The 24,753-nt window shown below is 49.2% G+C and overlaps 15 protein-coding genes across 15 annotated transcripts; 8 read left to right on the forward strand and 7 right to left on the reverse strand.

The window, feature by feature from the left end:
- Positions 1–401: 401 nt before the first annotated feature.
- Positions 402–1,583, reverse strand: N7500_001275 (uncharacterized protein; the record flags this gene model as incomplete). The annotated part of the gene is made up of 5 exons (XM_056672421.1): positions 402–520; positions 575–985; positions 1,037–1,158; positions 1,220–1,456; positions 1,507–1,583. The coding sequence occupies 5 exons, from the start codon at positions 1,581–1,583 to the stop codon at positions 402–404; spliced, it is 966 nt and encodes a 321-aa protein (XP_056537994.1).
- A 171-nt stretch (positions 1,584–1,754) lies between these two features.
- N7500_001276 (FAM50/XAP5 family protein) lies at positions 1,755–2,971 on the reverse strand (the record flags this gene model as incomplete). Its single annotated transcript, XM_056672422.1, has 3 exons — positions 1,755–2,069; positions 2,128–2,677; positions 2,736–2,971. 3 exons carry the CDS (start codon positions 2,969–2,971, stop codon positions 1,755–1,757), a joined length of 1,101 nt encoding a protein of 366 aa, XP_056537995.1.
- Positions 2,972–3,337: 366 nt separating this feature from the next.
- fip1 (cleavage polyadenylation factor subunit FIP1) lies at positions 3,338–4,445 on the forward strand (the record flags this gene model as incomplete). Its single annotated transcript, XM_056672423.1, has 3 exons — positions 3,338–3,490; positions 3,549–3,601; positions 3,650–4,445. 3 exons carry the CDS (start codon positions 3,338–3,340, stop codon positions 4,443–4,445), a joined length of 1,002 nt encoding a protein of 333 aa, XP_056537996.1.
- A 443-nt stretch (positions 4,446–4,888) lies between these two features.
- Positions 4,889–5,540, forward strand: N7500_001278 (co-chaperone GroES family protein; the record flags this gene model as incomplete). The annotated part of the gene is made up of 4 exons (XM_056672424.1): positions 4,889–4,891; positions 5,097–5,321; positions 5,403–5,461; positions 5,516–5,540. The coding sequence occupies 4 exons, from the start codon at positions 4,889–4,891 to the stop codon at positions 5,538–5,540; spliced, it is 312 nt and encodes a 103-aa protein (XP_056537997.1).
- A 674-nt stretch (positions 5,541–6,214) lies between these two features.
- On the reverse strand, positions 6,215–8,781 carry N7500_001279 (uncharacterized protein; the record flags this gene model as incomplete). Its single annotated transcript, XM_056672425.1, has 4 exons — positions 6,215–7,016; positions 7,074–7,860; positions 7,922–7,991; positions 8,044–8,781. The coding sequence occupies 4 exons, from the start codon at positions 8,779–8,781 to the stop codon at positions 6,215–6,217; spliced, it is 2,397 nt and encodes a 798-aa protein (XP_056537998.1).
- Positions 8,782–9,078: 297 nt separating this feature from the next.
- N7500_001280 (TauD/TfdA dioxygenase family protein) lies at positions 9,079–10,341 on the reverse strand (the record flags this gene model as incomplete). Its single annotated transcript, XM_056672426.1, has 2 exons — positions 9,079–9,819; positions 9,880–10,341. The coding sequence occupies 2 exons, from the start codon at positions 10,339–10,341 to the stop codon at positions 9,079–9,081; spliced, it is 1,203 nt and encodes a 400-aa protein (XP_056537999.1).
- Positions 10,342–11,763: 1,422 nt separating this feature from the next.
- N7500_001281 (nucleoporin FG repeat-containing protein) lies at positions 11,764–13,427 on the reverse strand (the record flags this gene model as incomplete). The annotated part of the gene is made up of 3 exons (XM_056672427.1): positions 11,764–12,697; positions 12,753–13,169; positions 13,354–13,427. 3 exons carry the CDS (start codon positions 13,425–13,427, stop codon positions 11,764–11,766), a joined length of 1,425 nt encoding a protein of 474 aa, XP_056538000.1.
- A 448-nt stretch (positions 13,428–13,875) lies between these two features.
- On the forward strand, positions 13,876–15,349 carry N7500_001282 (uncharacterized protein; the record flags this gene model as incomplete). Its single annotated transcript, XM_056672428.1, has 4 exons — positions 13,876–14,063; positions 14,120–14,182; positions 14,230–15,095; positions 15,144–15,349. 4 exons carry the CDS (start codon positions 13,876–13,878, stop codon positions 15,347–15,349), a joined length of 1,323 nt encoding a protein of 440 aa, XP_056538001.1.
- Positions 15,350–15,803: 454 nt separating this feature from the next.
- Positions 15,804–16,793, reverse strand: N7500_001283 (haloacid dehalogenase superfamily protein; the record flags this gene model as incomplete). Its single annotated transcript, XM_056672429.1, has 3 exons — positions 15,804–16,502; positions 16,556–16,715; positions 16,777–16,793. 3 exons carry the CDS (start codon positions 16,791–16,793, stop codon positions 15,804–15,806), a joined length of 876 nt encoding a protein of 291 aa, XP_056538002.1.
- Positions 16,794–16,930: 137 nt separating this feature from the next.
- On the forward strand, positions 16,931–17,908 carry N7500_001284 (uncharacterized protein; the record flags this gene model as incomplete). Its single annotated transcript, XM_056672430.1, has 3 exons — positions 16,931–17,047; positions 17,115–17,744; positions 17,807–17,908. The coding sequence occupies 3 exons, from the start codon at positions 16,931–16,933 to the stop codon at positions 17,906–17,908; spliced, it is 849 nt and encodes a 282-aa protein (XP_056538003.1).
- Positions 17,909–18,516: 608 nt separating this feature from the next.
- N7500_001285 (uncharacterized protein) lies at positions 18,517–18,909 on the forward strand (the record flags this gene model as incomplete). The annotated part of the gene is made up of 1 exon (XM_056672431.1): positions 18,517–18,909. The coding sequence occupies one exon, from the start codon at positions 18,517–18,519 to the stop codon at positions 18,907–18,909; it is 393 nt and encodes a 130-aa protein (XP_056538004.1).
- Positions 18,910–19,522: 613 nt separating this feature from the next.
- On the forward strand, positions 19,523–19,954 carry N7500_001286 (uncharacterized protein; the record flags this gene model as incomplete). The annotated part of the gene is made up of 1 exon (XM_056672432.1): positions 19,523–19,954. One exon carries the CDS (start codon positions 19,523–19,525, stop codon positions 19,952–19,954), a length of 432 nt encoding a protein of 143 aa, XP_056538005.1.
- A 77-nt stretch (positions 19,955–20,031) lies between these two features.
- On the reverse strand, positions 20,032–20,544 carry N7500_001287 (putative dUTP diphosphatase Dut; the record flags this gene model as incomplete). Its single annotated transcript, XM_056672433.1, has 1 exon — positions 20,032–20,544. The coding sequence occupies one exon, from the start codon at positions 20,542–20,544 to the stop codon at positions 20,032–20,034; it is 513 nt and encodes a 170-aa protein (XP_056538006.1).
- Positions 20,545–20,892: 348 nt separating this feature from the next.
- On the forward strand, positions 20,893–22,587 carry N7500_001288 (acyl--CoA ligase; the record flags this gene model as incomplete). The annotated part of the gene is made up of 1 exon (XM_056672434.1): positions 20,893–22,587. The coding sequence occupies one exon, from the start codon at positions 20,893–20,895 to the stop codon at positions 22,585–22,587; it is 1,695 nt and encodes a 564-aa protein (XP_056538007.1).
- Positions 22,588–23,062: 475 nt separating this feature from the next.
- N7500_001289 (MFS transporter) lies at positions 23,063–24,550 on the forward strand (the record flags this gene model as incomplete). Its single annotated transcript, XM_056672435.1, has 1 exon — positions 23,063–24,550. The coding sequence occupies one exon, from the start codon at positions 23,063–23,065 to the stop codon at positions 24,548–24,550; it is 1,488 nt and encodes a 495-aa protein (XP_056538008.1).
- Between the last annotated feature and the right edge of the window lie 203 nt (positions 24,551–24,753).

The raw sequence follows: 24,753 nt of genomic DNA on the forward strand, positions 1-24,753 counted from the left end.
GTTTGCAGATCTAACAAGAACAACACATATGGAGGAAGTCAACAACCAGAGACTCAAGGAGTTGACTCTTGACTCCCCATGCTCTCCGTTTGTTACCTACTGACCTGCATGGCCTTGGAGATATCAGACTTGTTCCCATGAGAAGCTAATATTTCCCCTGCCCATTTCTCTCTAGGAGAGACTAACAACGCTTGTTGGATATAGATCACAAGTTTGACATAAGAGTTGGTTCCTCATGCAAGTACTTCGTAGGCAAAAGTATGGCCTTCCACTTGGTGACCGTGAATCGAATGATACCAAGTTTTGAGAGCTTCAACGTACAACATCAACGTCCCGGTCAACAAATCGGTGAAAGTAACCGCTCCATATCCATACAGATACTCCACCTAACAAGTAAACGATTAACTCCCAAATCGCTGCATAATGGCATCACCAGGAGGAAACTCAGATGAGACAGCCGGAGGCCGAGAAATACGAGGAAGTCGAGTACGATGTTGGAGAGTAAGATCTGGACCTCTACCTAGTCAAAAGCAGATTAGCTGGTAAGCCTTGGGGACTGTGGGTCAATACATACTGTTCCGCCCATCCCAGTTGGGCCGTACAGGGGGAGGCATTGGGGCTTCGCGAGGTGTCCTTGTCCTTGCCCTCTTGGAACTACCAGTGCCGCTTCGTTGGTACCGATGAAGCTGCTCGACTCCATCTGGGTTGACGGGAAAAGTGGGTGTCTTAGGGTGCCGTGTGACCTGGGCAGAGGGCCGCGCCGGGACATCAGGTCGAGAAACGGAGACAGGCGGAGGAGCATTGAGAGATGAGAGAGCTTGGGACACTGTGTCTGAGGCTGCGGTCTGCATCCGAGACCGCATGGCACGAGCTTTGAGAAGGTTGTAGAGATTGGTCATTTGAGCGAGTTTGTTGTTCTTATCTCGGTACATATCATTCAATTCTTGATTTTTCTTTTGGAGGTCTTCTTGAGTTGATTGCATGTCTGCATACAGACGTTAGTCGGATATCAAAGTGAAGCCTCGATTGCACCGACCGGATAGCTTGTTCTGCAGGGACAAGATCTCTGTATTGGCATTGTGGATGACCTTGTCCATCTGCGTGTTTAGGTTGGCATACTTCTCCGTGAGTGTCTTCGCCCGGTACTCCTGGTAGAATCTGCTCGAGTCAGTTTGGATGTTCCCATGGTGCCATTTGATGCCGAGGAAGTAGGACAAACATCTCCTGTGTGCTTTGATATGCCCAAAATGCAAGTGCACGACCAGCACATTCCATAATTGTGTTTGGATCTAACCCACTCAACACGCTTGTTTTGTAGTCCTCCGTTGGATTTAAGATTGTTGAGACAGCATCATCTGGATTCAGAAGTACGGTCTGACACGCAGGACAGTGTCGACTACTGGTGGTAGGACGAGATAGTCCAAGGCTTTCTGCGCATGCGTGGCAGAAGACGTGCCTGGAAACATCAGGCTCTGACTTAAGCTATACCATCGCGGAGCAACTCACGAGCAGGTCGTCACCACTGCCTTCTCTTTCAACTCTGCCCGACACTTGAGAGAATTGCATCTGAGAGAAAAATCCATGGTGTCGCTGGAGATGGGACGTGGGCGGAGAGAGCAAGAAGTGAAGATCACAGGTTAGTCTCGGGAGGTGTTAATTTAGTCAACCTCAAAAGCAAATTTTGTAATGAAGCAACAACTTGGACAGAAGATATTCGGTATTTGTCTATTGAATCATTATATGTTTTCAGCGAGCTAGAAAAAGAATGTATTTCCCTGAGCATCGCGCCGTGTTGAAGTCATCTTCTCTTCAAACTCTTTCCCGGGCTCATATTCATGCCACAGACTGGCCGGGTAAATGTGCTTGTTTTTCTCGTACCACCGTCGATCTACGACCTTGGTATCTGAGGAATCCTTATCTGCGCCCTCTAATTGATCGTCAATAGGTTGCGACAGCGGGTTATTGGTGGGATCAGCAACCGGGGGTTTGTTAGAATAATCAAACAACAAACCACCAGTTCGAGAAAGACTGGGCACTCGGTTGGCGATGAAGTAGTAGAATTCATAGTGCTGTGTGAATGTCAGATAAGATATCGCCCTCGACTAGTGCAGCTTAGAATAAACTTACATGCGGAACGATGATATCGCCCTTGACAAGCATCAAGTCGTCGACACTGACTCGTGCCCACTCTCGGCGATTATCTTTCTTCGCCTGGGATGCACCGCTGGCACCGCGTACACCCATCTCAGCACCAACCTTCCGGCATCGATCCAAGAATAACCAAACATGGTCGCCTTTCTTGACTTTGACAGCCCCGGCCGGTATACTCGTTCCATCGTAGAAGACAAAGGGAATGAGGATGTCGGTATTCTTCACAGCCTCCTGCATGATCAAGAACTCCTTGCGGAGAGTGTCGCGAGCCAGCGCTTCAGCTTCCAAGGATGCCTTTGTCACGGCTTTGGGCGGAGGGGGTGCGTTGGGATTTGCTTTCATGCGTCGCGTAGCGCTATCCTCGGCGGGTGTTTTCGAACCTGACCGTGATACGCTTGAGTCGCGTGTAGTTACCGCGGAGTCCTCCCCCGTTTCGTCCTGGTCATCCCCAAATGACAACTTGCTTTTCGCAAGAGCCTTCTTTTTCTTCTTTTTCGCGGGACCATCACTCCGGGGAGGTGTTGATCTGTTGCGCTGTGATCAGCTCAAATGAACGGAAAGAAAAGTCGAGACTCTTGACTCACCCGTCAGTTACATCGCCTGTAGAGGGGGTTGCACTTCTTGAATTACCAGATGCCAGTAGCCCCAGAGACTTGTCATGCGCCTCGCGCTCCTTTTGCTCGAGAACTTCCGCGCGCCGCTTGCGAAAGTCGGACAGATGAACAAGACCGACGGTTTGTTCTTTCAGCATCTCCTCAGCGGAGACGCTTTGGCCGGCGAAGGACCGTGGAGTGGATGTGTTACTCTCCTCTTCTGCCATTTTCGCGAGATATTCAGCTTAGATTTGACTGTTGAGATGAGAGAGTCGAGACAGTGACGTCTTGTGATTATCACGTGATTCTGAATTTCTACTATGAAGCGTTTGAAGTAAATTTTACATGATGACTAGTTTATAAAAAGCCTTGACATTCAAGGCAGCACAGTATATGCGCAATTCCCTATCTACCAAGCTGACTGGTTGTCTCAATTCCAACAATCTCTATCGCAAGTTCCAACTTTGAAATCGCGCAAAGGCACACCGCTGCAAACAAGACAAACTCGGCTCCCATGCGCGCGACCTTCGATCTCGATCCTCTTTGATACAACTTTCTGCAGCATTTACCCGTTGAATTGAATTTCAGAAACCATGGACGAAGAAGAAGATGACTTCTATGATCCCGTCGATGCGGTTCCGACAACGCAATCGCTCAACCACACCCAAAATGCAGCTCCAGGCCAACAGCAGGACAGCAATTATATGGAAGACGACGACGAGGTAGAAGAGGAAGAAGAGGATGATGTATGCACCACTCTAACGCCTACCTGAAAGTTGTTTTTCTTACTGATTTTACCTGCAGGATGACTTCAATATTATCACAGAAGCACCCGAAGGCGCACCAGCTCCCGAAGCGTGAGTTAGCTGCCATCATGCTCCTTGCACTCTTACTGATATTTCTAGCTCCCACCCGCGCCATACAACCTTGCGACAAGAATCACAACGGCCATCTTCTGCAGATTCAGCCGGAGTAACACAATCTGCGACGCCATCCGCAACTCCTCGATATGAAACCGCGACTCCGATTCCTGGACACCCAGCCGCAGCCGCAGCTGCAAGACCCTCCTCCGAGAAGCCAGGTTCCGCCTATCCAGCTATTCACAGCTCCACCATCGATGTCAATGCAAACCCCATCCACCCCATGACAGGGAAACCGATCATGTCCACCGACATGGATGCCGATTTCCCATCCGACGACAAGCCCTGGCGCCGACCCGGGTCAGATCTCTCCGACTACTTCAACTACGGTTTTGACGAGTTCACATGGGCAGGATACTGTCTCAAGCAACAGGGCTTGAGACAGGAAGTTGGTAGCCAGAAGAGACAGATGGACGATATGCAGGCCTTCATGGGCATGGGAATGCCCCCGATGCCTGGTGCACCGGGCCCCGCTGCTCCAGCTAGTGCCGCGCCGCCCATGGCCGGTATGCCCGGCATGCCGGATATGAACCCAGATATGATGCAGAACATGCTAGCCAGCATGATGTCTCAAGGCTTGGACCCGTCCAACATGGATCCTATGGCTTTCATGCAACACGCTCAGTCGATGATGCCTCCTGGTGGCCAGCAGAATCAACCTGGATTTGGGGGCCAGCCCCAGGGTCAAGGATTTAACCAAGGTGGTCAGGGTCAAATGGGCTACGGCGGATACGATCAACGTGGGGGTTACGGGGGCCGAGGACGGGGCCGAAGATGGTAGTTTGATATGGAATTCGTATTACTGTGATGGTAGCTTTGGTTTCACCCTTGGAATAATGGGATCTCATGGCGTTTCATGCATACAAAGGGAATGACAATGACAATGAACAATTTACAAGTTCAAGCTTCCGTACAGAGTGCAGAAGTAAAAGTGTAGGTTAGGGAAGGGGTGTACAACAACGTACCTAGATGGACAGCTATACTAGACATATCACTAAAAGTGACAGTGAGTAAACAACAAATAGAATATTGTACATCACTATCAATTCTATAGAGAATGAGAGCATGGACAAGGCTGTTCGGAAGAAGCTCAATGGTTCGGTCTTGGCATTCTGGAAATTTCTCCAGTCCAGATCTTCTTCCCCCGGACCAGTTCCATCTTCTTCCCTTCTCCATCCCATCTTCAACTTTACGATCTCCCTAGGAATCTCCTTCTCTTTCACAATGGTACGTGATATATTCTGATTGATTGCATAATACGAAATTCCCAATTTCCTCACCTCCCGGAGAGCTACAAGCTCCTCCACACCCAACTTTTTCTTCCCTCAAGCCGATCCCGGATACCCGAAAACCCGCGCAACAAGCGCGCGATGCCCAATTCAAGTCGGCTGCTCTATTGAAGAAAACTATTGCTAATATAACCCCTTTTCAGTCTGTCCTCCGCAACATCAAGTCCCTCGCTCCCCTCCTGGACCGCGTCCTGGTCCAGCGCATCAAACCCGAGGCCAAGACTGCTTCCGGTATCTTCCTCCCCGAGGCTGCCGTGAAGGAGCAGAACGAGGCCCAGGTCCTCGCTGTTGGCCCCGGTCTCCTTGATCGCGACGGAAAGCGTATCCCCATGGGTGTCAGCGCCGGTGACAAGGTCCTCATCCCCCAGGTATGTGGTCCAACACTTTCCTCGCAATTCACATTCGGTGTTTGCGAGTATTTGGATGATACATGCTAACCCATCTTTCAGTTCGGTGGTAACGCCATCAAGGTCGGCGAGGAGGAGTACACCCTCTTCCGTGATCACGAGTATGTTCCTTCCCATCCCTTGACTTTCGAGAACAACACTAACATCCCAACTAGTATCTTGGCCAAGATCAAGGAGTAAATTAGTCTCCAAGCCACTATTCTTACACGATTTTGTTTCGCCGCCATCCAACCCCCTCTCTGTCATGTCGACACCAACTCCCCGTTTCGCTGTAAAATCGCGACGGGGATATTGGAAGACCCCTGACGTGTATCATACCGACGCGACGTCACGAGCTTGACCTTTCTCAACGATCTCAAGAACACTGACCAAGAAAAAAAGAACAAAAAAAAAAAACAAAAAATAATAGCAAATCGGGATGCTGTCACTGGGTGATATTTGACATTTGATTGTTTAAGTATCATGTCAGTTCTGACTCCTATCTTGGCCTGTCTTTCTATTTTGCATGCATGAGTTTTTGAAGCGCTGGATTGGCCTTGGGTCTTGCATGTCTTTGTCCACTGTATTTTTAAATTAAACTGCGACTTAACTTCATCCCGGTGGTTCTGCCGGGGTGGGTAGTCGGTAATTGCAGACTTGATCATCTCCTCTCTATTCCTTTTGGCATATATTCCAAATTCTTTGGGTGCCGTCAGTATGGTCTTTCTATATAAACCTTGGAAGTCAATTGTGCAGTGAAGGTAAGACTTGGATGGACTGAATCTCATTATCAATACAGGTTCTCGGCATGCAACATGACATCTGTTTCTTCCCATCTGGACATCGTAATAATAAAAACCCATGTCCCCAGACAACTATTTGAGGCTGATCTGAGTGCTATAAATATCTTCACCGTGAGTCTCATTCTCATTGGAGGCCAAGTGCGCCGTTGATTCGATCGTTTCCGACACCCTGTTCATCACACCTTCGCCCACAAAAGACCCGTATTCCATATCCCGCTCCAAGGGAGTCATACTTATGAATACATCGAAAGCTCTTGAATCTGTGCTCGTGTTGGCAACTGTCTCATGAGAGGGCAGGGGGAGGGGATATAGGTCGAAGCCAGGAAATTGGTTAAAACCACCAACGCGAATGTTATCTAAGATGAGGCGACCTGCGAAAGGATTAATCCCCAGGTCGCGGAGAGCGACTTCGTATTCCGACTCTTCTTCAGTGATGTTCTCCATCACTTCAGGGGGAAATGTGTCATAGCGGAGCCTTCCCATACCGAAACACCATAATACAATGGACGCCGAGTGGTTTGGGATCGGCATTGATAATGTCTTGCACAGTTCCTGATGGCTGCTACAAAATTGAGCAAGCGAACCGATTTCCCTTAACGTGGAGACATTTGCAGCCATGCTGACGTCTGCGTCGCTAGACTCGCAGATGAGAATGACCAGAAAAGCATAGCGATGCATGAGGCGGAAAACCTTTTCCCGGAATGGGGAGTTGATTCCCCAGACTCCATTGAGCCTTTCATTCCTTGGCCCATGTCCTGGAAGATACCGCTGGGTCAGCTCATGAGGCGTCGTCAGAATGAGGCCAGTATCAGGTGCCAGAATGACTTCTGCGTCACAATAGTATCGGGGATCCGAGAGTGTGTCCCCATACTCCCTGTAGATTAGTTTAGGTGGATTACCTGGCCATCCCTCCATATCTCTGATCACTGACAGGTGAGTTCTTAGAAGGGTGGTAGACAAGAAGAACATTGGTGGTGGGTTGAACGCGGATCGGGTCACCATTTCCTGCATGGAGAAGGCAGGGCCGGGCAAGGCGAAAGGATCCGATGAATCCTTATCATTGTCTGGGGGACTGTCGCCAGATGGAGGGTCGTTTGAGAGCTCGCCTTGTCCACTTCTTGTCGATTCTGACAGGGAAAGGGACGATGGATCATGCGATGAGCTGACATATCCTCCATCACTGCCCCTGGTCCGCATGAACAAGGACAATGATCCAAGGCCACCAAATACTGCTTGGGATAATTTCGGGGTCACTGTACGCTCTATGGAGGAAACGTCATATGAAGGCTTGAAAGGGACCTTTCTCAATCCAGTGGGATGTGAATTGTAGCCAAGCTTTGACCGAAACTGCTCCGCTTGAGCAGCGCAAGAGTTTCTCTTGTCCGTGGACGAGATATGATTGGGCATGAAATCGGGGTTCTGCTCGTAAGCAGTTTGGAGGGAAACATGGTTATCGTTTGCATTCTGTGAAGCTCGTGCTAGCTGAGGGCTATTCTGATCGTTTGATGGTCGAGTTATTGCGGAACTCAAATAGATGCCATCTGACACAGACTGCGTGTCCTCATGAATTGTACTCAGAGAAGCGGCCACAATTCCCTTCCGGTCACAAGACATGCCTGTATCCGCCACAGACCTCGAAGGAGCCTCCATCTCTTCCTCTCTCTTCAAATTCCTGGGTGCTTGCGCTTTCTGGCTGTCAATCCCGCCAACGGAGAACCCTTTTCTTGGTCAGAATCAGAGAAACAATGGAGGATGGGGTTTGTGTTTTGTTGTATGGACTGACATCGGACAATCGTGGAGATGCGGTGTTATCAAAAGCAAATGCACTGAACTCACTTTCGGTGGGGTACTTAGTTTGATCAGCTACTTTTACCGCCAATAATCATCTGACAAGCACTTACCTCAGAGCTGATTGCACTTGGAGCGCAAGCTTCACTCCCCTGATCTGGGATAGAGGGAACAGGGTCGGACTCAATACTGACAAACTGATGCACGGTCCCCGAGGGTCCCACGATCGGGGGCACAACATCTCCTGTAAGATGGGAGATTGTGGTAATATTGGAGGATTCCCCAGCCACATTGTCAGGCGTAGTAAAACATTCAAGGCCCTTGGACTGGGAGGCTATTGCCGAATTGTAGAACTCAAAGACATCACGCGTGTTGATAGGGACAGCCGGAACATCAGGACCACTAGGAACAAGCAGATGAACCGAAGGGCTAGGGGACGATAGAGTGGGACTCTGCGCGAAATTCGTATGAAATTCAGACGAAGTGAACATTCTCTCATCTTGGGTTGTGAGGAGAAGAGGCTCGCCTTTAAGCTCAGATGTTGTCACTTCAGGCAGGATGCCACGCCAGATATTTCCGTTGAACGGTTGAAGCTGGAGACATCCACTCAGGAACTCCATATCCTCAGGCTTAGTCGCGAGTCTCTCCATCATGAGCTCAGTGCAGAAGCGTCGGTCGATTTCTTTGAGACGTTCTTCCGGGTGTTCGGGGTTGAGACCCTCAACAGGGGGAGTAGGGATTGCTAGCTCACAAGTCTCGTCTGCATAAGTGCTTGGACAATATCGAGTCGAGTCCTCCGCGATATTGTAAAACCTGGCGTACTCAAGAAGGGTTGGTGGGTTGGAAGCCATTATGGCGAATGAGAGGAAGAAGGACGCGAGAGATTTGTTTACGAGAAAAGAAGAAGAGAGGTGGGAAGAGTTTGGGGTGATAGAGGGTCTGAATTGGGAAGGTACGAGGGACAAAACAACATGAGGCAGGTACGAGATACACAGCAGATACACACCAAACACACCTGGAGAGCTTCGGCCAAGGTCCTTGTGCGAACAGGAATATGTAAAAGATGAATTATGATATTTCGCTGATTCTGATATGTCGCTAATTACTATGGGAGAAAGAATAAAGTCCATGAACATTATATGGCCAACCTAATCGTTATAGTTCGATTGGCGAGATCCATCTTTGTTGACTGCCGGCAGTCCATACAAAGCATGAAGTTCATTCTCTTGAGATTTCCCAGACTCCTCAAACACAGGCTTCTCGGCATGGACCGCAACACGCACAGCATGGCGACGGTGCGGTGTAAAACCATAAGACGCACTGTGGTTGGTAGATCTATTATCCCAGAGTGCGACGTCGTCCTCGTTCCATGAGAAGCGGGCATGCATTTCTTGGGTCGTAGCGATCACATCAGTGAGGAACCGAATGATAGCGTCGCTTTCTGCGGCCGGAATACCGACGATCTTCTTCACAAAACCTGGGTTAAAGAAAAGTCCGTTCCAGCCGGTGACTGGGTTCGTCCGAATGAGTGGGTGTTCGGTGGTGACGGGGTCCCGGCGCACGGGCCGGCCTAGTGCCCGAGAGTCGTTGGCTTGCATATCGGCTGAGTGGAGTGCGGTGAGGCCTTTGAGGTAGCTTTGCATGTGTGAAGAGAGCACATCGTAGGCGGCGTATTGCGAGGACCATAAAGTGTCACCGCCACCTCCTCGGGGTGGACCGGAGAGAAGTTTAAGTGATGTGTAGGATGGAGGTTGAATTTCATAGGTGACATCCGAGTGCCATAAGAAACTTGGCGTGAAGAGGGCACGGTTGTCACCGGAGTTGTCGCCAGTGTAGACGACATGGACGTCCTCGAGACCTGGCTTTCGAGGAACGGATGTAGTAGCGTGCTGTCTATAGTTAGTATATATACTCACATGAATAAACTCAAGCCATCTGAGATGCCTTACCTTGTGTAGCTTGCCCCAATATTGGCCCAATTGACGTTGAGCCTCGATATCGAAGTTCTTCTGGGAGCGGAAGAAGACAACACCTCGGTACGCAATTAGTCTGGCAAGGTCATCCCGCTGTGCATCGTCGAGTTTTGATAGATCCACGCCATGGATTTCGGTTCCGATCTTGGGGTTGTGATCGAAGACTGCTGTGGCGTCCCTCAGTAGATTGCGGAACTTGGGGTCGCCCCGTAATCCCTTGTCCTGGTAGGGAGTATATTCAAGCGGAGGCCAATGGATGTTTGGAAATGAGGGCAAAAAATCTTCATGTGCATAGTTGTCGTGCCGAGTAACTGGGGTTCGGCCGGGCTGATAGCCAAACTTGTTGTCGCCCGCGAGATCTTTTGCGAGAACCGGAACGGTGAACTTGGCCACCGTTGGGGCCACAGTCACCACGGACTCTTCTAACGATGGGGCCATCTCCAATCCAAGTGTATAGAAAGTGCAGATGTATCAGTGCAATAAGACGTATCAAAGTTAAAAGTAAGTTTGGATAGAGAGGGAAGAAACTATTTATATACCAGCTAACAAGCAATTGAGACCAAGTGAGTCAACCCCGGATAACGCCATTCTGGATTATGGATCTCGCATGCCCCGGAGTTCACGGAGATGGCGCAATCTCTCAGATGAATCACCTCAGGCGAAAACAATAGGAAGACGGGAAGGAGATGATTGGTTGATAGACATCGACAATGAGACCCGCTTCCTCTCCCCAGGATATTCAGGGTGATCACGCAATTGTGCTGACGTTGATGGCGAGATTTGCAATCTTCACCGAATGAACATGGAAATCGTTTCTGTTGATATACCACCTAGTTCTCACCGCTGTTTCAGGTGAAGGTATTTCGATGCGAGTTCACTCGAGGTATAGGTGTGCAGTGTGGAGGTTGAGATTAGAAATGGCGCTAAGGAGGCGATCACGCAAGAGTGGCGGATTTGGACGGGTTACTCAGCCTCACTAGTACTACACCGGGGCAGAGTACGTACCATCTCTATATGTAGCATGCTATGAAACTACATATGATATACATTTGCCTGAAATAATGAGGGATCATTCAAACCCTGGAATGTCAAGCTTATGCTAGAGTACAGTACTATCCTTACACTCTCTGTTAATATCGACGTTTGGAATGGCATCTGAATAGCATTGGAGAGGGTAGATTAAGAGGCTCTTATAACACCAATTGATAAAAGTCAGTGCTTCTCTTATCTGGTTTCAATGACGAACATAGCTTTCCTTTTACCCAGTTTCGTGTATATCTAGGGGCAACTGCGTGGGTAAGACGTGGGATGGAACTCGACAAATCAAGAGAGCTTGGGGAATTTGCCTCGCGGAAAGTGAGAGAAAGCCCTGTAGGAGATGGAAAAGAGCAAGGCGCTCGTGGACAGTGGGGATTTGACAAAGGACAAGGTCATTGCCAAGCACAAGCAGCCTCGCTTGTGAAGACTAGTTTCGACATTTTGATACGGAGTATAGGTTAACGTGAGGGATTTCTAAATCGATATTATGGGAGAACATAGAGAGTTCACATGGAATCACACCTAAATAGCTGTGAAATTTCAACACTTGGGAGTTTCAGAGGCATCTGTTAAAACAGAATCATGCAAATTTCGACCGGGTGCGCCTGGCTGGGAACTGATTACAAGTCTGTGGCAGCGCCTCTTGGTCCGGTAACTGCAGAAGTCATCGTACGGTCTTTGTAGTTAGCCATAGCATAATTCTACAAGGGTCAGACCAATCAGAGTTCGGAGTTAACAGATAAACTGCTGGATGTCATGTTTCGCATGCTGAAGATCAGCTCCCATAATAATACAGATCAAAATCTCGCTAAGTTCTCTTCTCTATCCCAGATGAAGCCGACCATCGCCAAGGGACTGCTGCCCAATCGACAAATCTTGTACTTGTTCCGATACATTGCTCAAACGAGTGGCAACACCCATAATTCCAGCCTCAACATCTGAGAGAACACCCGAAAGCTCGCTGATGGTAGACCGGGGTGTCCCCGCAGCTCCCTCTCGAGACTTGGAGCTCACAAAATCGCTGATTTGACGGTTGAGTGTAGCCTCCACACCGTGGAGATGGTCCTCGATCTCTTTGAGGTTGCCAGTATATCTTGTAAGAACTTCCTTCATCTCCTTCGAGCGATGAGAGAAGTAGTCGACCAGATTGACGGGAACTCCATTGACATCAGTTGATGCGTCACCCTCCACACCGTCGGGAAGAGCAAGTGTGTTTTTGCGACTGGAGCGCATAGATCGCTCCGGAATCTGTTGATCCTGCACAGACCACCACCCACCGCCAGAGGACTGGTATTGTAGAGGGAGCTTCAGCGTATCAATTGCTCGGAACGCAACTTGGGCCTCGGCCGCATCCCGTGTAACTAGGCTGCGCAGCGCATCAATGTCACTAGCATCGTTCTCAAGCGCATGTTGCATGGTTTCCAGTTTGCCTTGTACAAATTCGACATCGTTAGGAATTGTGGCACCCTGCTGCTCGATGGTCGGGAGTAAGTCTCCGACCTCATGACACATCTTCATCTGGTTCAAAATGTGCTTGTCGATAGCTTCGATTTGGTTACGGATCTCATCCGCACAGCTCTCAAACTTGGTGGTCGGCAGGAGATTGCTGACGTCAACTTTCACGCCTGGAATTACCGTGCTGGTAGCGGTGCTCTGTTGTAGTGGTTGTGTGGTCTGTGTAGGTGCGGGCTGGCCGAAGAGAGAGAGGGTAGGCTTTTGAGGTTGTTGTTGTTGGGCTGTGCTCTGGCCGCCACCACTGTAGACCATTAGAATATAAGCTATAAGACGAGAGCAAAAGTACGGGCACTTACAACATGCTTCCCGTGGCTCCTCCTGTTAATCCTCCACCAAGTCCACCGCCGAGTCCTGCAAAGGCCGGCTTTGTCTGAGCTTGGGCTGTGGATGTACCACCGCCGAAAAGACCGCCTGTTGTTGCTTGAGTCGTGCCGGTGCCAGCGCCAGCAGTCGGCCCACCGAACAAACTGCTGGTCCCAGAAGGCTGTGTAGTGGTAGTTGTACCTCCGAACAGATTGCTGCCGGTAGTACCGCTCTGCTGTTGACCCCCAAACATGTTGGATCCAGTCGGTTGTGCTTGTGTGGTCCCTGCCGCCGGAGCGCCGAATAATCCTCCTGCTGGTTTAGGCGCTGTCGAACTCGCGGTGTTCCCGAAGAGGCTGCTGGTAGTAGTTGCGCCAGAAGTAGCTGTGGATGTGGCTGTGTTACCGCCACTGTTGATGAGATGTTGCGGTTAGCTTTTTTTCCGTTTCTCTTCTGCGTAATGTCAATGTGATCGCAGCCTGGGAGCCGCGACTAACAAGAGTTTGGGAGAGAAAGTGAAGCGAATCAGAGCAAGGGATCGAGCGATAGGTCTGATAGGTGTAATCAGAGACAAACATGAGAGGGAGTACTGACAACAAAGAAGTGGTGGAGTTTGTGTTTAGAGAAAGTCCACCTGCGGCAGGCGCTGCTGCCTTGGGAGCAAACATATTTGAATATGACAATAGGCTTCAATGCTTGAATGAAAATGGAACCTGTTAATGGGCCCCCTCAATAATAAGAACGAAGCTGCGCAAATGTGATTTCCGGAATGCGCGAAGCTTCTCGGTACTTTATTTATCCGACCCGATATTTCCTTAGCCAAGGCCGTCTACTCATTTTTATACTTCATTTGTATGTTCTTTGTTCGATACTTGGAAACTACATAGCTTAATTTGTATTCCATCGTGAACCTCGCCGAGATGTCATCCCTGTGACCGCTGAAATATATATGTAGCTCGCGGACTTTTGACCCATGTCCTGCTCGACCTATTCTTTCTCGTTTGGAATCCGGTCTTACTCAGAACTTGGGGGTCAAATAACCCTTTGATTAAATTGTTACCATCTAGAAATTTCACCGGAGACAACTGTCTAGTTTCCTGGGCGGTATCTGTCATTATGGCTGATGAGAATGTCAAAGAGTGGACGCCAGTATGCGTGGCATCAACAAGACGACACAAAAGAGAGTTATCAATCAATTCGTCGCGACTCTCTTCGGTTTCACCGTCAATAGTCCAAAGTCAATCTGCCGATGTCTCTAGTGATACATCCACTACCGACCTTGACTATTTCAAGAGTGCAGAATGGTAAGTCTCTAGCTCAGCGACCTATGATCAATATTTATTGACCTTATGGTATACAGGACCCCGGATGGAACGACCCTGTTGACAGATTCAGCGGATCATTCTATCAGAACATGGATTCTGTAAGTTGGCCATGTTCTGCTATTGATTCTTTTACTCACATAGTCAGGCCACCGGATCTACTAGAGGACAGGCCCACCCACCAGCTATCCCCATACTCAACTCTACCCTCAGCGGAGCCGACTTATGCTACCGCAGTATATCCCTTCTACAACCTTCAAGATCCATCTACCACCTTATTCCTCTCATCTGTCCGTGATCATCCAATTCGGTTATCATCAGCCCTTGCTCCTGCATCAGTGGCGAGCTACTCCCTGGTAAACCCAATGACAGAAGCATTTATCACACCACACTCGATGATATATCCATCCACGCTAGGTGGGACCCATTTTCTCACCGGGTCAGATAGCCTCATCTGTCTCTTCGACGTGTCCCGGACAGGAGCACAAGGCCCAGTATCTTCAATGCCGACTATCCCCAGCAAACGCAAGCAGATTGTTGGCGGAGGTATTGGCATGAAGGGGATTGTTTCAGCTCTGGCCCTTAATCCCAGCGGGGATGGTATTCTTGCTGCAGGAACTTTCACCAGACACATTGGACTGTACAGCTCAAATGGCTCGGGTGAGCTCCTCGGGACTTTCAGCGTGGCTAGGACCAGCGCAAACCGTGAGATTGGGGGTCGTGGGGTTACACAGCTAGTCTGGAGCCCTTGTGGCAGGTACTTATATGTCGCTGAACGCAAGAGTGATGGCATTTTAGTTTATGATGTTCGGGTTACGGGGCAACTGCTTGGGCACTTGCGCGGGCGCAAGGCTTACACGAATCAACGCATGAAAATCGATGTTGTTTCATCTGGTCCTAATGGCTCTCACGAGATTTGGGCTGGCGGTACCGATGGGTTTATGAGGGTTTGGAGGAACCCAGAGCACTGTGCAGGAGGGAAGGACCCCGATTGGGAGTTTCAGGTGCATGATGGTAAGTCTTTTGACAACGCCCAAGATGCTCAGTGCTGATGTATGACAGATGCCGTGACGAGTACAATATTCCACCCCATGGGGAGTGTTGTTGCAACCTGCTCTGGGCAGCGCCATTTTGTTTCGGATGATTCCTCTGATGAAGACATTCCAGCGGCGAACACTAAGCAGGCAGATAACAGCCTCAAGGTCTGGTCAATGCCATTTCTGTTGTCAGAAAACAAGATGAATTACGACTCGGAGCCCGCAGCTTGAGGGCCAAAGGGATCCAATGACACACCCAGAAAATGGAAGAGAGGTGACTGTAAAATAGTATCCCTGCAATTCTACCGCGGTTGTCTCCGATATTTCTTCCGCCGCTCCAGAAAGAGGCTTTTTTCAAAGTCGGAGTCTCTAGTAAGACTATCGTAAAGTGAGTGCGCTTGCCTCTTGACACTTAAAACTGAAATGTCTTAGCGGCAGTTCCAGGTTGGTTTCATTACCCATAAAGAACTAAAACAATCATACCCACCTGATATATGTACTGATTATCATGAGTATTTTGATCAACCTGTGAAATTTTGTATATTCAGAAAAGCGTATTAAATCACTGCGTGAATGTAAACTATTTTCTAGCTAGATGCTCTACCCAGTCCACTGTAACCCGTATTGACATCTAAAGCAACATCAATACCACGTATGTACTCCCTCAGGCAATCATATCGGGAATTCAAGGAATTCTAATGCCATACTTCGCATACGGGAAGTCTTCCAGGGTAGAATAGAGCTGACCAAACCCGTCACCGATCTTCCCAGGCGTTCCGGATCCTTGCACACGCCATGCCTGGAGCTCCTCTGCCTCTTTCTCAGCATCAGTCTTCTCTTCCTCCTTGTGGGACCCAGTGGCTCCAGCGAGCACCTCTTCCTCCCGGCCCTTGAAGGCTCCTAGGAGACCGGGGTGAGGGCACCAGGCAACCTGCATGCCGGCACGACGACCAGCTTCGACGCCCGGAACCGCGTCTTCAAACACGAGACACTCCTCAGGCTTGATCTCTGTCTTCCCCTTGCTGCGCAGCTCAATGTTGATGGTCTCCAGCGCAAGCAAGTAAATATCAGGAAGAGGCTTGCCTCGGCCCTTGCCGATGCGTGGATCATCACCAAGAACCTTGTTAGGTTCGGGGAACGCTGAGAACAGCTCTGTCAGATGATCGGTCTTTAATTTGTAGTTGCCTCTGTGCGATGATGTTGCTAGAGCGATATACACGGGCTCGTCGGTTGACTGCGTCGACACAAGGTTGGACAACAGAGTCGGCACACCGGGGAGCGGTTGTGACTTTGGGAAGTAGTGTAGCTGAAGAGCTGATCGCTCTTCGTTCAGCTGCTCCTCGCTAATAGGGAGCTGGGCAAAGTCGTTGAAGATCTTCCCGGCCTAGATATAGAGTAAGTACGCGGGTACATAGCGGTAAATAGTATGAGACGAACCTCCGGCTGGGGGCGACCCTGAAGCTGCGCCTTGACTGACCAGGGGAGCAGGGGTCTGCCGTACTTCTGGAGGATTTCATTGGTGACTATGGTGTACAAATCCTCTGAGTCAATCAACAAGCCGTCCATGTCGAAGAGGCATGCTCGGATGCGGGGGAGGCTGTCAATCGAGTCAATTGATGTTTAACTGTGACAACGATCCACCACCACTTTCTACTCACTCATTAGTGGAAGCCATGGCTGTATCTGTCTATCAATGTCAGAGTGGGATGTTGACAAGGTTCTGATAAGACGTGGGGAATCAACGTTATCAGTCCCGTGATTGAGCCCTTGGCAACATCTCATGTTCTCGCCCGACGACGATCTGCTCACAAAATGAGCAAATCCTCTAATGCGCCTGAGCGCGACGGCAAAGGTGTCCCCGATGATACCGATGATAGTGGTGATGAGGATGTCTTCCACGATGCCCACTTCCCCGCCGAGGAAGAAGCCGTGAGTCGTAACGGTGTTCAAGCTGATAACCGGAGCCGCATATTAACTTCGATCTCTTTTGCGTTAGCAACTCCTAAAAGAAGCCCACGAAATCAAAGCCGAGGCAAATCAGCTGTTTATCGCAAAAAGTTATGACCAAGCCATTTCCTGTTACGACCGAGCTCTCGCTTCCTGCCCGATCTACCTTGACTACGATGTCGCCATAATCCACAGTAATATCGCTGCATGCCATCTAAAATTGGAAGACTGGAAGGCCGCAGTAGACTCCGCGACTGTCTCCATCGAACGGCTCAACAAGATTATTCCGCCTACACCAGAGGATAAGGGCGATGACTCGAAGGGGAAACAAGCACCAAAACCCGACAATAAACACACAGATGCAGTGGTTGAACTATCTGGAGATGACGAGGAAGCCGAGTTGAAGGAACTGCAACGATTGCAAGAAGAGGATGAGCAGAGGAGCAAGGTGATGCGACTTCGAGCCAAAGTCCTCATGAGACGCGCAAAGGCGAAGACCCAAATTGGTGGCTGGGGTAGTCTGCAAGGTGCCGCAGAGGACTATCAGGCTCTTGCTGCCATTGAAAGCCTACCGGCAGATGATAAAAGAGTCGTTCAGCGGGCATTACGGGAACTCCCTGAGCGCATTAATAAGGCGCGGGAGAAGGAGATGGGCGATATGATGGGCAAGCTAAAAGACGTGAGTACTTTCCCCTAATTATATTCATCTTAAGATGATAGTGTAATACTAATATCGGATAGCTTGGTAATGGGATCTTGAGTCCATTTGGTCTGTCCACTGACAACTTCAAGTTCGTCCAGGACCCGAAGACAGGTGGCTACAGCATGAACTTCCAATCTTGATCAGATTCAGGTAGACATGATGGAATCATCTATTCTTTGTACGACGGAACATGCGAGCCCTGAATTGGATTTGTTTCGGCATAATTGCATACCTGGCAGGAAGCCACAAAGGCGTTCTGACTTTTGGTACATTCTTTATCTTATTTTAACAATACATATTTTGACAGTTAGACTGCTTTAATCTCTTCATCTCTTCATTGTGGAGCATGCAGCATATCATGTGCAAGAGTCCATATTGTACCTATCATAGTCTCATATGCACTGTTCCTTTGGATACTAAGAATTTTTACAGTCGTAGACAGAATTTGCCAGCCTAGAAGGGTCGCATCTAATGATTAGTTTGGACAATATTTATTTTCGTGGCCAACTGATGACATTTCCCCCATTTTATTTGTATGCATGCTTTTAGGAGGCATGAAACATGTCTAGCAAGATCTGTATAATTAAGATCATAGGAGTGTGGTTGCCTTTGAGGTCAGGCAAGACTGAAATATATCCAGTCAAGCCGCTGCATGACACAACAAATCCCCGATCCATCCCATTAGACCTTAAAAGTCCAGGCTTCGCACCCAAAAAATTATCCCAAAAACACAACATCGTACATCGCCATGGCTCTTAAAGTATTCACCACTGAATCGATTGGTGCGCAGAGAAACCACATTGCCATCTACATCGAAACCGACCCAAGCGAAGACAGGGGTTGGCTGCATCATGTCACCGGAACAATCCTGAACGGCATGGATTATACCCCCAGGCAAACACCTAACCCGGAGGTATTGCCAGAACATGTGCCAGGCTCGAAGAAGCAGATTGGGACCATTGAGGAAGAAGATCTGGAGAGGTTCCGAGAGGAATGCTGCCTAGCAGTTCTTCCCCCGCGGGCTCAGGTAACGCTCAAGGGAACACGACTGTATCCTGACACTCCACTCTACCGCTGCACCGAGTGGCTGAAGGATGTCGAGGAGATGGCTGTTAGAAAGGGGATCTTTAAGCCTCTGTGATGGGTTAGTTCTTTCTTTGATTTGGTGAGCCTTTGGAGAGATAATGTGATGCTAACTCAACAAATAGCTTATGGGTTCAAAAACACCATATCCGACATGATGCTTACAGTGTAGACTCCTCTATTGGTATCTCGATGGCATTGGAATTAGTCAATTTTGCCTGGAATTTTATGTCTTAAGCGACCGTTCTTCAGAGTGCCATATAGATGAGTAACACAATAGAGTGCTCAGACAGCTAAATAATGGTTAGGTATGTAGGAAAGATTGAAAAGAGATGATTCTTTGGAGTATGCAATTGGAGCCAGGACGCTTGTCTAGGATGTATTCTTTATCAAGTAATAGGTTTCGGTTTCTTTTTCTTCCCCTTTCATCTCCTTTCTAATCTTGTAGCATTGTAGCAAACATGTTATTCCCTGAGCCAGATTCTGTGTCTCTCAAGACAGTGCCTTATCATACATAGATCCTTTCATTGTCTTAACATTTCCTACAATATCACAGTATCATGTCTTGCAATAGTGAGTTCTTTCATGGTAGTAAGCTATATAAGGTCACAAATCCTATCCATTTTCCTCCAACTCACACTGTCCATTGCGCAAGGCTAAGATTATACATCATGGCTTTACATGTCTATACCACCACAGAGAATGGACGCTGGGGCTGGGATTTTTACATTGAACTTGACATGCCCTTCTGGAGAGGGTTTGTTCGGATGAGCTGGATGCACTTCTTGGATAGTGATCAGAGTGGGATAACGCAATGTATAGGTCGGCTCAGCTGCAAACTTAAGTCCGAGTCCAAACTACACAAGATCGCGACTATTGAGGAAGCGGAGGTGCCACAGGTTCACGAAATCTGCATTTCAGCGATTGAGTCACTACGTGAACTGCTCGACTTTGCAAATAGCGATGGTCCCATGGTGCCTGCACGTTTGACGGAATTGCAAAGGCGGTGGTGGTTGTTGGTTTGGAAGACAGCCCTTGAGAATGGGATTTTTACGCCTCTTGACTCCGTACTTTGCATCCCACCCCTCTCTGAAGACTTTTAGCTGGTAGCTGTGAGTTGCGTTAGGCCAGGTATGTAGATAATCAAACCGGCGAGATATGACTGGCATCAGTACTTCGTCTATTGCAAAGATTCCATCCCTTGATAAATTCCATTGTAACCTTCGACCTTCTCGCTCATGTTGTGGAACACAAACTGTGCCAGTCGTGCAGCAGGATACAGTCGCAATCCCGTGGGATTGACGACCTGCATCAATGCCCCGACAGCCCCCTCGTACCCGCTGTCCATAACTCCAGCATGTATCGTCACCCCAGACCTAAACAATGAACTGCGAACAAATATTTCGCCCATCACATCCAAAGGCACGGATACGGTCTCGTTGAATTCCACAAGGTAAGAGCCCTGTGTGAGATCCAAGTATGGGGTTGTGTTTCCCTCGGATGGAGAGAAGGGTATCTCTTCCATCGAGGCCGGCTGGCGAAATTTGTTATTCAAGTCGATGATTCCAGGCGAGGTCCATTTGAGAACGCGTTTCAATGTGAGATCTACACCACACGGTTGGGATTGCAGTGTGGGATATTTGACATTGCGGATGATGGAGCGGGCGATGAGAGAGCGCCCAGGGAGGATCATGATGAGAGTCTTCGATTTACAAAGCAAACAAAGCAAATCAAGCAAATCAAGCAAATCAGCTAAGATGTACCTAGGTACTCTGTACCTGCTTCCGAGGTTGGGATATGGGGAAACGGCGAATTGGAGTGGCCCAACCGAGGAAGGGCCGAATCCTGGAGAAGCCCAAGTTGACTAATCCAATGAGAATGCCTAGGTGGACACAACAGGACAGACCGAGGCCCACACTTGGTCCCTATGGTGTCTTCAATGCCGAATTCGATTCCCGAAATGTATTGGGATATATGTATATGTACTTCTATGTAACCTGTAGCTTTGGATATCGCCTCGAAATAGTGCACTATATTCAAGATGTCAATTTACCGTTCCCCATATCCAGACCTCGATATTAAGTCAGTCGATTTGGTTTCCTATCTGTTCTCGAATCCTTTCAATACACCCCTGGATCACCCTTTGTACATCAACGCTATTTCAGGAGAGCAATATACCTTCGGAGATGTGATCCAGCGTACACGTTCTTTGTCCAACGGGCTTCGGCAAAGTATAGGCCTGAAGCCCAATGATGTCGTGGCATTGCTCAGCCCCAACACAATCGATTATCCTATAGTATGCCACGCAATTATCGGCTCCAAGGCTATCGTTTCTCCGACCAGTGCAGCTTTGACAGCACTTGAGCTGAACGCTCAACTCAAGACCAGTGGGGCCAGGTTCATCGTCGTCCATTCATCGTTGCTGGAGACTGCTCAAAAAGCAGCAAACGGGACATCCATCGAGAAGATTGTGTTGATAGATGGCCAAACACCGGTCAATGGTCAACCTACATGCAATCATCTCGCCAGCACATTTGCCCCCGCTGATTTCCTAGCTATTAATCCGGCCGAGGCAGATCACCAACCCATATTCATCTGCTTTTCCTCTGGAACATCAGGTGCTGCCAAGGGTGTCATTATAACACACAAGAACATCTCATCAAACCTCCAGCAATCGCGCCACTATCTAGATAGTGGTCTTCCCTCCCAGCGGTCCGCCAGAAAATCCGCCGTTGCATTCCTACCCTTCAGCCATATCTACGGCCTCAACCTGTTCATGTGTCAGTGTCTGATGTGGGGCACAACAGTGGCCATCATGCCAAAGTTTGACCTCGACTTGTACCTCAGTTGCATCCAGAAATACCGACCAGACGAGTTATCGTTGGTCCCACCCATTGCTCTGATGTTGGTCAAAGATCCACGGGTCGTCAAGTATGACCTAAGCAGCGTGCGCAAGATCATGTCCGCCGCTGCGCCCCTGACAATTGAATTAGCTTCTGCCCTCGAAGCCAGGCTCTCAGCCATTGCCAAGAAAGAGGTGTTCTGTACCCAGTCATGGGGTTTGACAGAGACCTCACCACTGGCGACTACCTTGCCCAATGACCGCATGGATAAGCGAAACGCGGGCGTGGGTTGCATTGCGCCGAACATGCAGTTCCGCTTTGTGGACCCCGAGTCGATGAAAGACGCAGCCGTCAAAGCTGATGGATCCACAGAGCCTGGGGAAATCTGGTGCCGGGGTCCGAATGTGGTGAGCGGTTATTACAACAACGACAAAGCCACGAAAGAGTCGTACCACGTGGACGAGGATGGAAAGAGGTGGTTCCGCACGGGCGATATCGGTACCATCGATAAAGATGGGTATGTCGCCATCCTGGATCGCATTAAGGAAATGATCAAGTACAAGGGACTGCAGGTCATCCCTAGCGAGCTGGAGGGAAAGCTCGTTGATCACCCTGACGTGGAGGATGCGGCTGTGACTGGAATGTGGGTGGAGGACAAGGCCACTGAGCTGCCGGTTGGCTTTGTGGTTTTGAGTCGCCAAGCCAAAGACAAGGATCAGAAGGCTGTCCTTGATGGGATCCACGCTTGGCTGAATGAGCGCGTTTCCAACTACAAGCGTCTGCGTGGAGGTATTCAAGTCTTGTCGCAAATTCCCAAGTCACCCAGTGGAAAGATTCTGCGCAGAGAGCTGAGGGATTTGCTGAAGAGTCAAGCGCCCAAAGCTCGTCTGTGATTGAATGCTCAAAACTCCATGTTAATAGCCTGCACGTGTATAGATCGTAGAGTACCAATTCAAACCGGCCAATTAGAAATTGGCTTATTCCTGCGTATTCCGAATACTGTATGACTTGACAGATTGAGATGTCCCTACATGGTGCAACCAATCTAATTTTCTCGGTGAAGTACTGTGTACATGTCTCCTATAAGGTAACGTCAGAATGTGGAATCACGGGAGATTTGCACTCGGGGCCCGCGGGTTCCGATCGACCATTTACGGGGACTTTAACCTTTGAGAGAAGCCAGAGTCCATTTTCATCTTCTTTTATCAGATGGAGATGATCGTCTTAAATCAAGTTCGGACATTGGACATATCTTCTTTCATTCTTTCATTACCTTAACTTTTAATATCGCGAGAGCTCACTTTTCTCCTGTGGGGTCGATCTGGTCTTACGTTGATTGCGATTTGTATCCTCACACTTTGACTTGCGATGGCATTATGGAAATGGCCCCTCTCATCTGAGAAAGAAGCAAAGCGACCCAAGTTTGTCGAGTTAAGGTCGTCAAAATGGTTTATCATGTTCGTCGTCGCCTTCGCTACGGGAACGGATATCTTCATGTACGGCCTTATCGTACCGGTCACGCCAACTGCATTGAAAGACAGAGTCGGCATCGCAGAGGGAGATGTTCAGAGCTGGACGTCGATTCTTCTCGCCTTGTACTCCGCTGCTTTGTTGGCCTTTGCGCCCGTTGTCGGGTACATCGCTGATCGAGCCGAGTCCCGTCGGTGGCCTTTGCTGGTTGGTCTCATTGCCCTGGCCGCTGCGACAGCCCTACTATGTGTTGGCACTCATATCGGGTTGTGGATTGTTGGTCGCTTGTTTCAAGGTGCTGCCGCTGCGGTGGTATGGACGGCCGGCTTGGCACTGATGGTAGACACTGTCGGGAAAGACGACCTCGGCCAGGCTATTGGCTATGTTTCCATGGCTATTAGTGTTGGAACACTAGCTGGACCTCTTCTCGGGGGAGTTGTCTATGAGCATGGCGGATATTATGCCGTTTTCGGTCTTGCTTTCGCTTTCATCGCCCTCGATATCGTCTTACGATTGATGTTGATCGAGAGAAGACATGCTATCAAATGGCTTTCGCCGGAGATGACACCGCTCTCGGTACATGGAACTAAATACACGGAAAAAAAATCCGGGGAAACTCTAGACCATCCCAGGTCGCCGACCATTGGCTCTGAGCCCCGTGAATCCCAAACGCCTTCTGCGCCCTCACGGACTGCGTTCGAGCGTGTCGCCATTCTGTTGAGCTCGCCCCGTCTCGTTGTCTCGGTCTGGGGATACTTTATTCTGTCACTTGTCCTGACTTCATTTGACAGTGTCCTTCCGCTCTTCGTGCAAGATACATTCCGGTGGCAGCAAACTGGCCAGGGTTTAGTCTTCATCCCGCTCATGGTACCACACCTTCTAGACCCGCTGACGGGGTACATTATCGACACTTTCCCCAAATCATGTCGTTACATCACCACAGCAGCATTCCTCGCTTCCGTTCCGGTTCTGGTGCTTCTACGTTTCGTCACGCATAACTCGATGCAGCAGAAGATCCTCCTATGTGCTCTCCTTGCTTGTGTTGGACTGTGCGTTGCAGTGGCTATGCCGCCGCTCATTGTGGAGGTCTCCCTCGCCGTGCAAGAAAAAGAAGATGAAACTCCTGATATCTTCGGTCGTGGGGGTGCGATGGCTCTAGCTTTTGGGCTGTCTAATATGGGGTTCGCGGCTGGAAGTTTGATCGGGCCATTCTTTGCGGGATTTATTCGTCAAGAGGCTGGCTGGGGGACGATGGGATGGGCATTAGCATTGATAACTGGCATATCATCTATCCCAGTCCTGCTGTTCGTTGGAGGCTGGATCTTGGGAAAACCGGCCAAGTCAGAAGATGAAGTCCAAGTGACGAATGCCGCACCTGGCCCATGAGTCGATAAACCCCCAGAGATCTACCTGTACAGATACTTCACAATCTCTGTGTACATATCCTAATATATCCTTGCCTGAGTTGGCAGGCACATCAACCTTCATACTTTGGTATGCTCAACATAATCTCCAACACCATAATGGATCGTATCACATGTGCACTGTTATCCCTTTTACGGGATTATCAAAATGAGAGGAGGTAGTTC

The sequence above is a fragment of the Penicillium coprophilum genome, assembly GCF_028826855.1.
Source record: "Penicillium coprophilum strain IBT 35676 chromosome Unknown utg000001l_segment0_segment0, whole genome shotgun sequence".
In the NCBI taxonomy this organism is placed as follows: domain Eukaryota; kingdom Fungi; phylum Ascomycota; class Eurotiomycetes; order Eurotiales; family Aspergillaceae; genus Penicillium; species Penicillium coprophilum.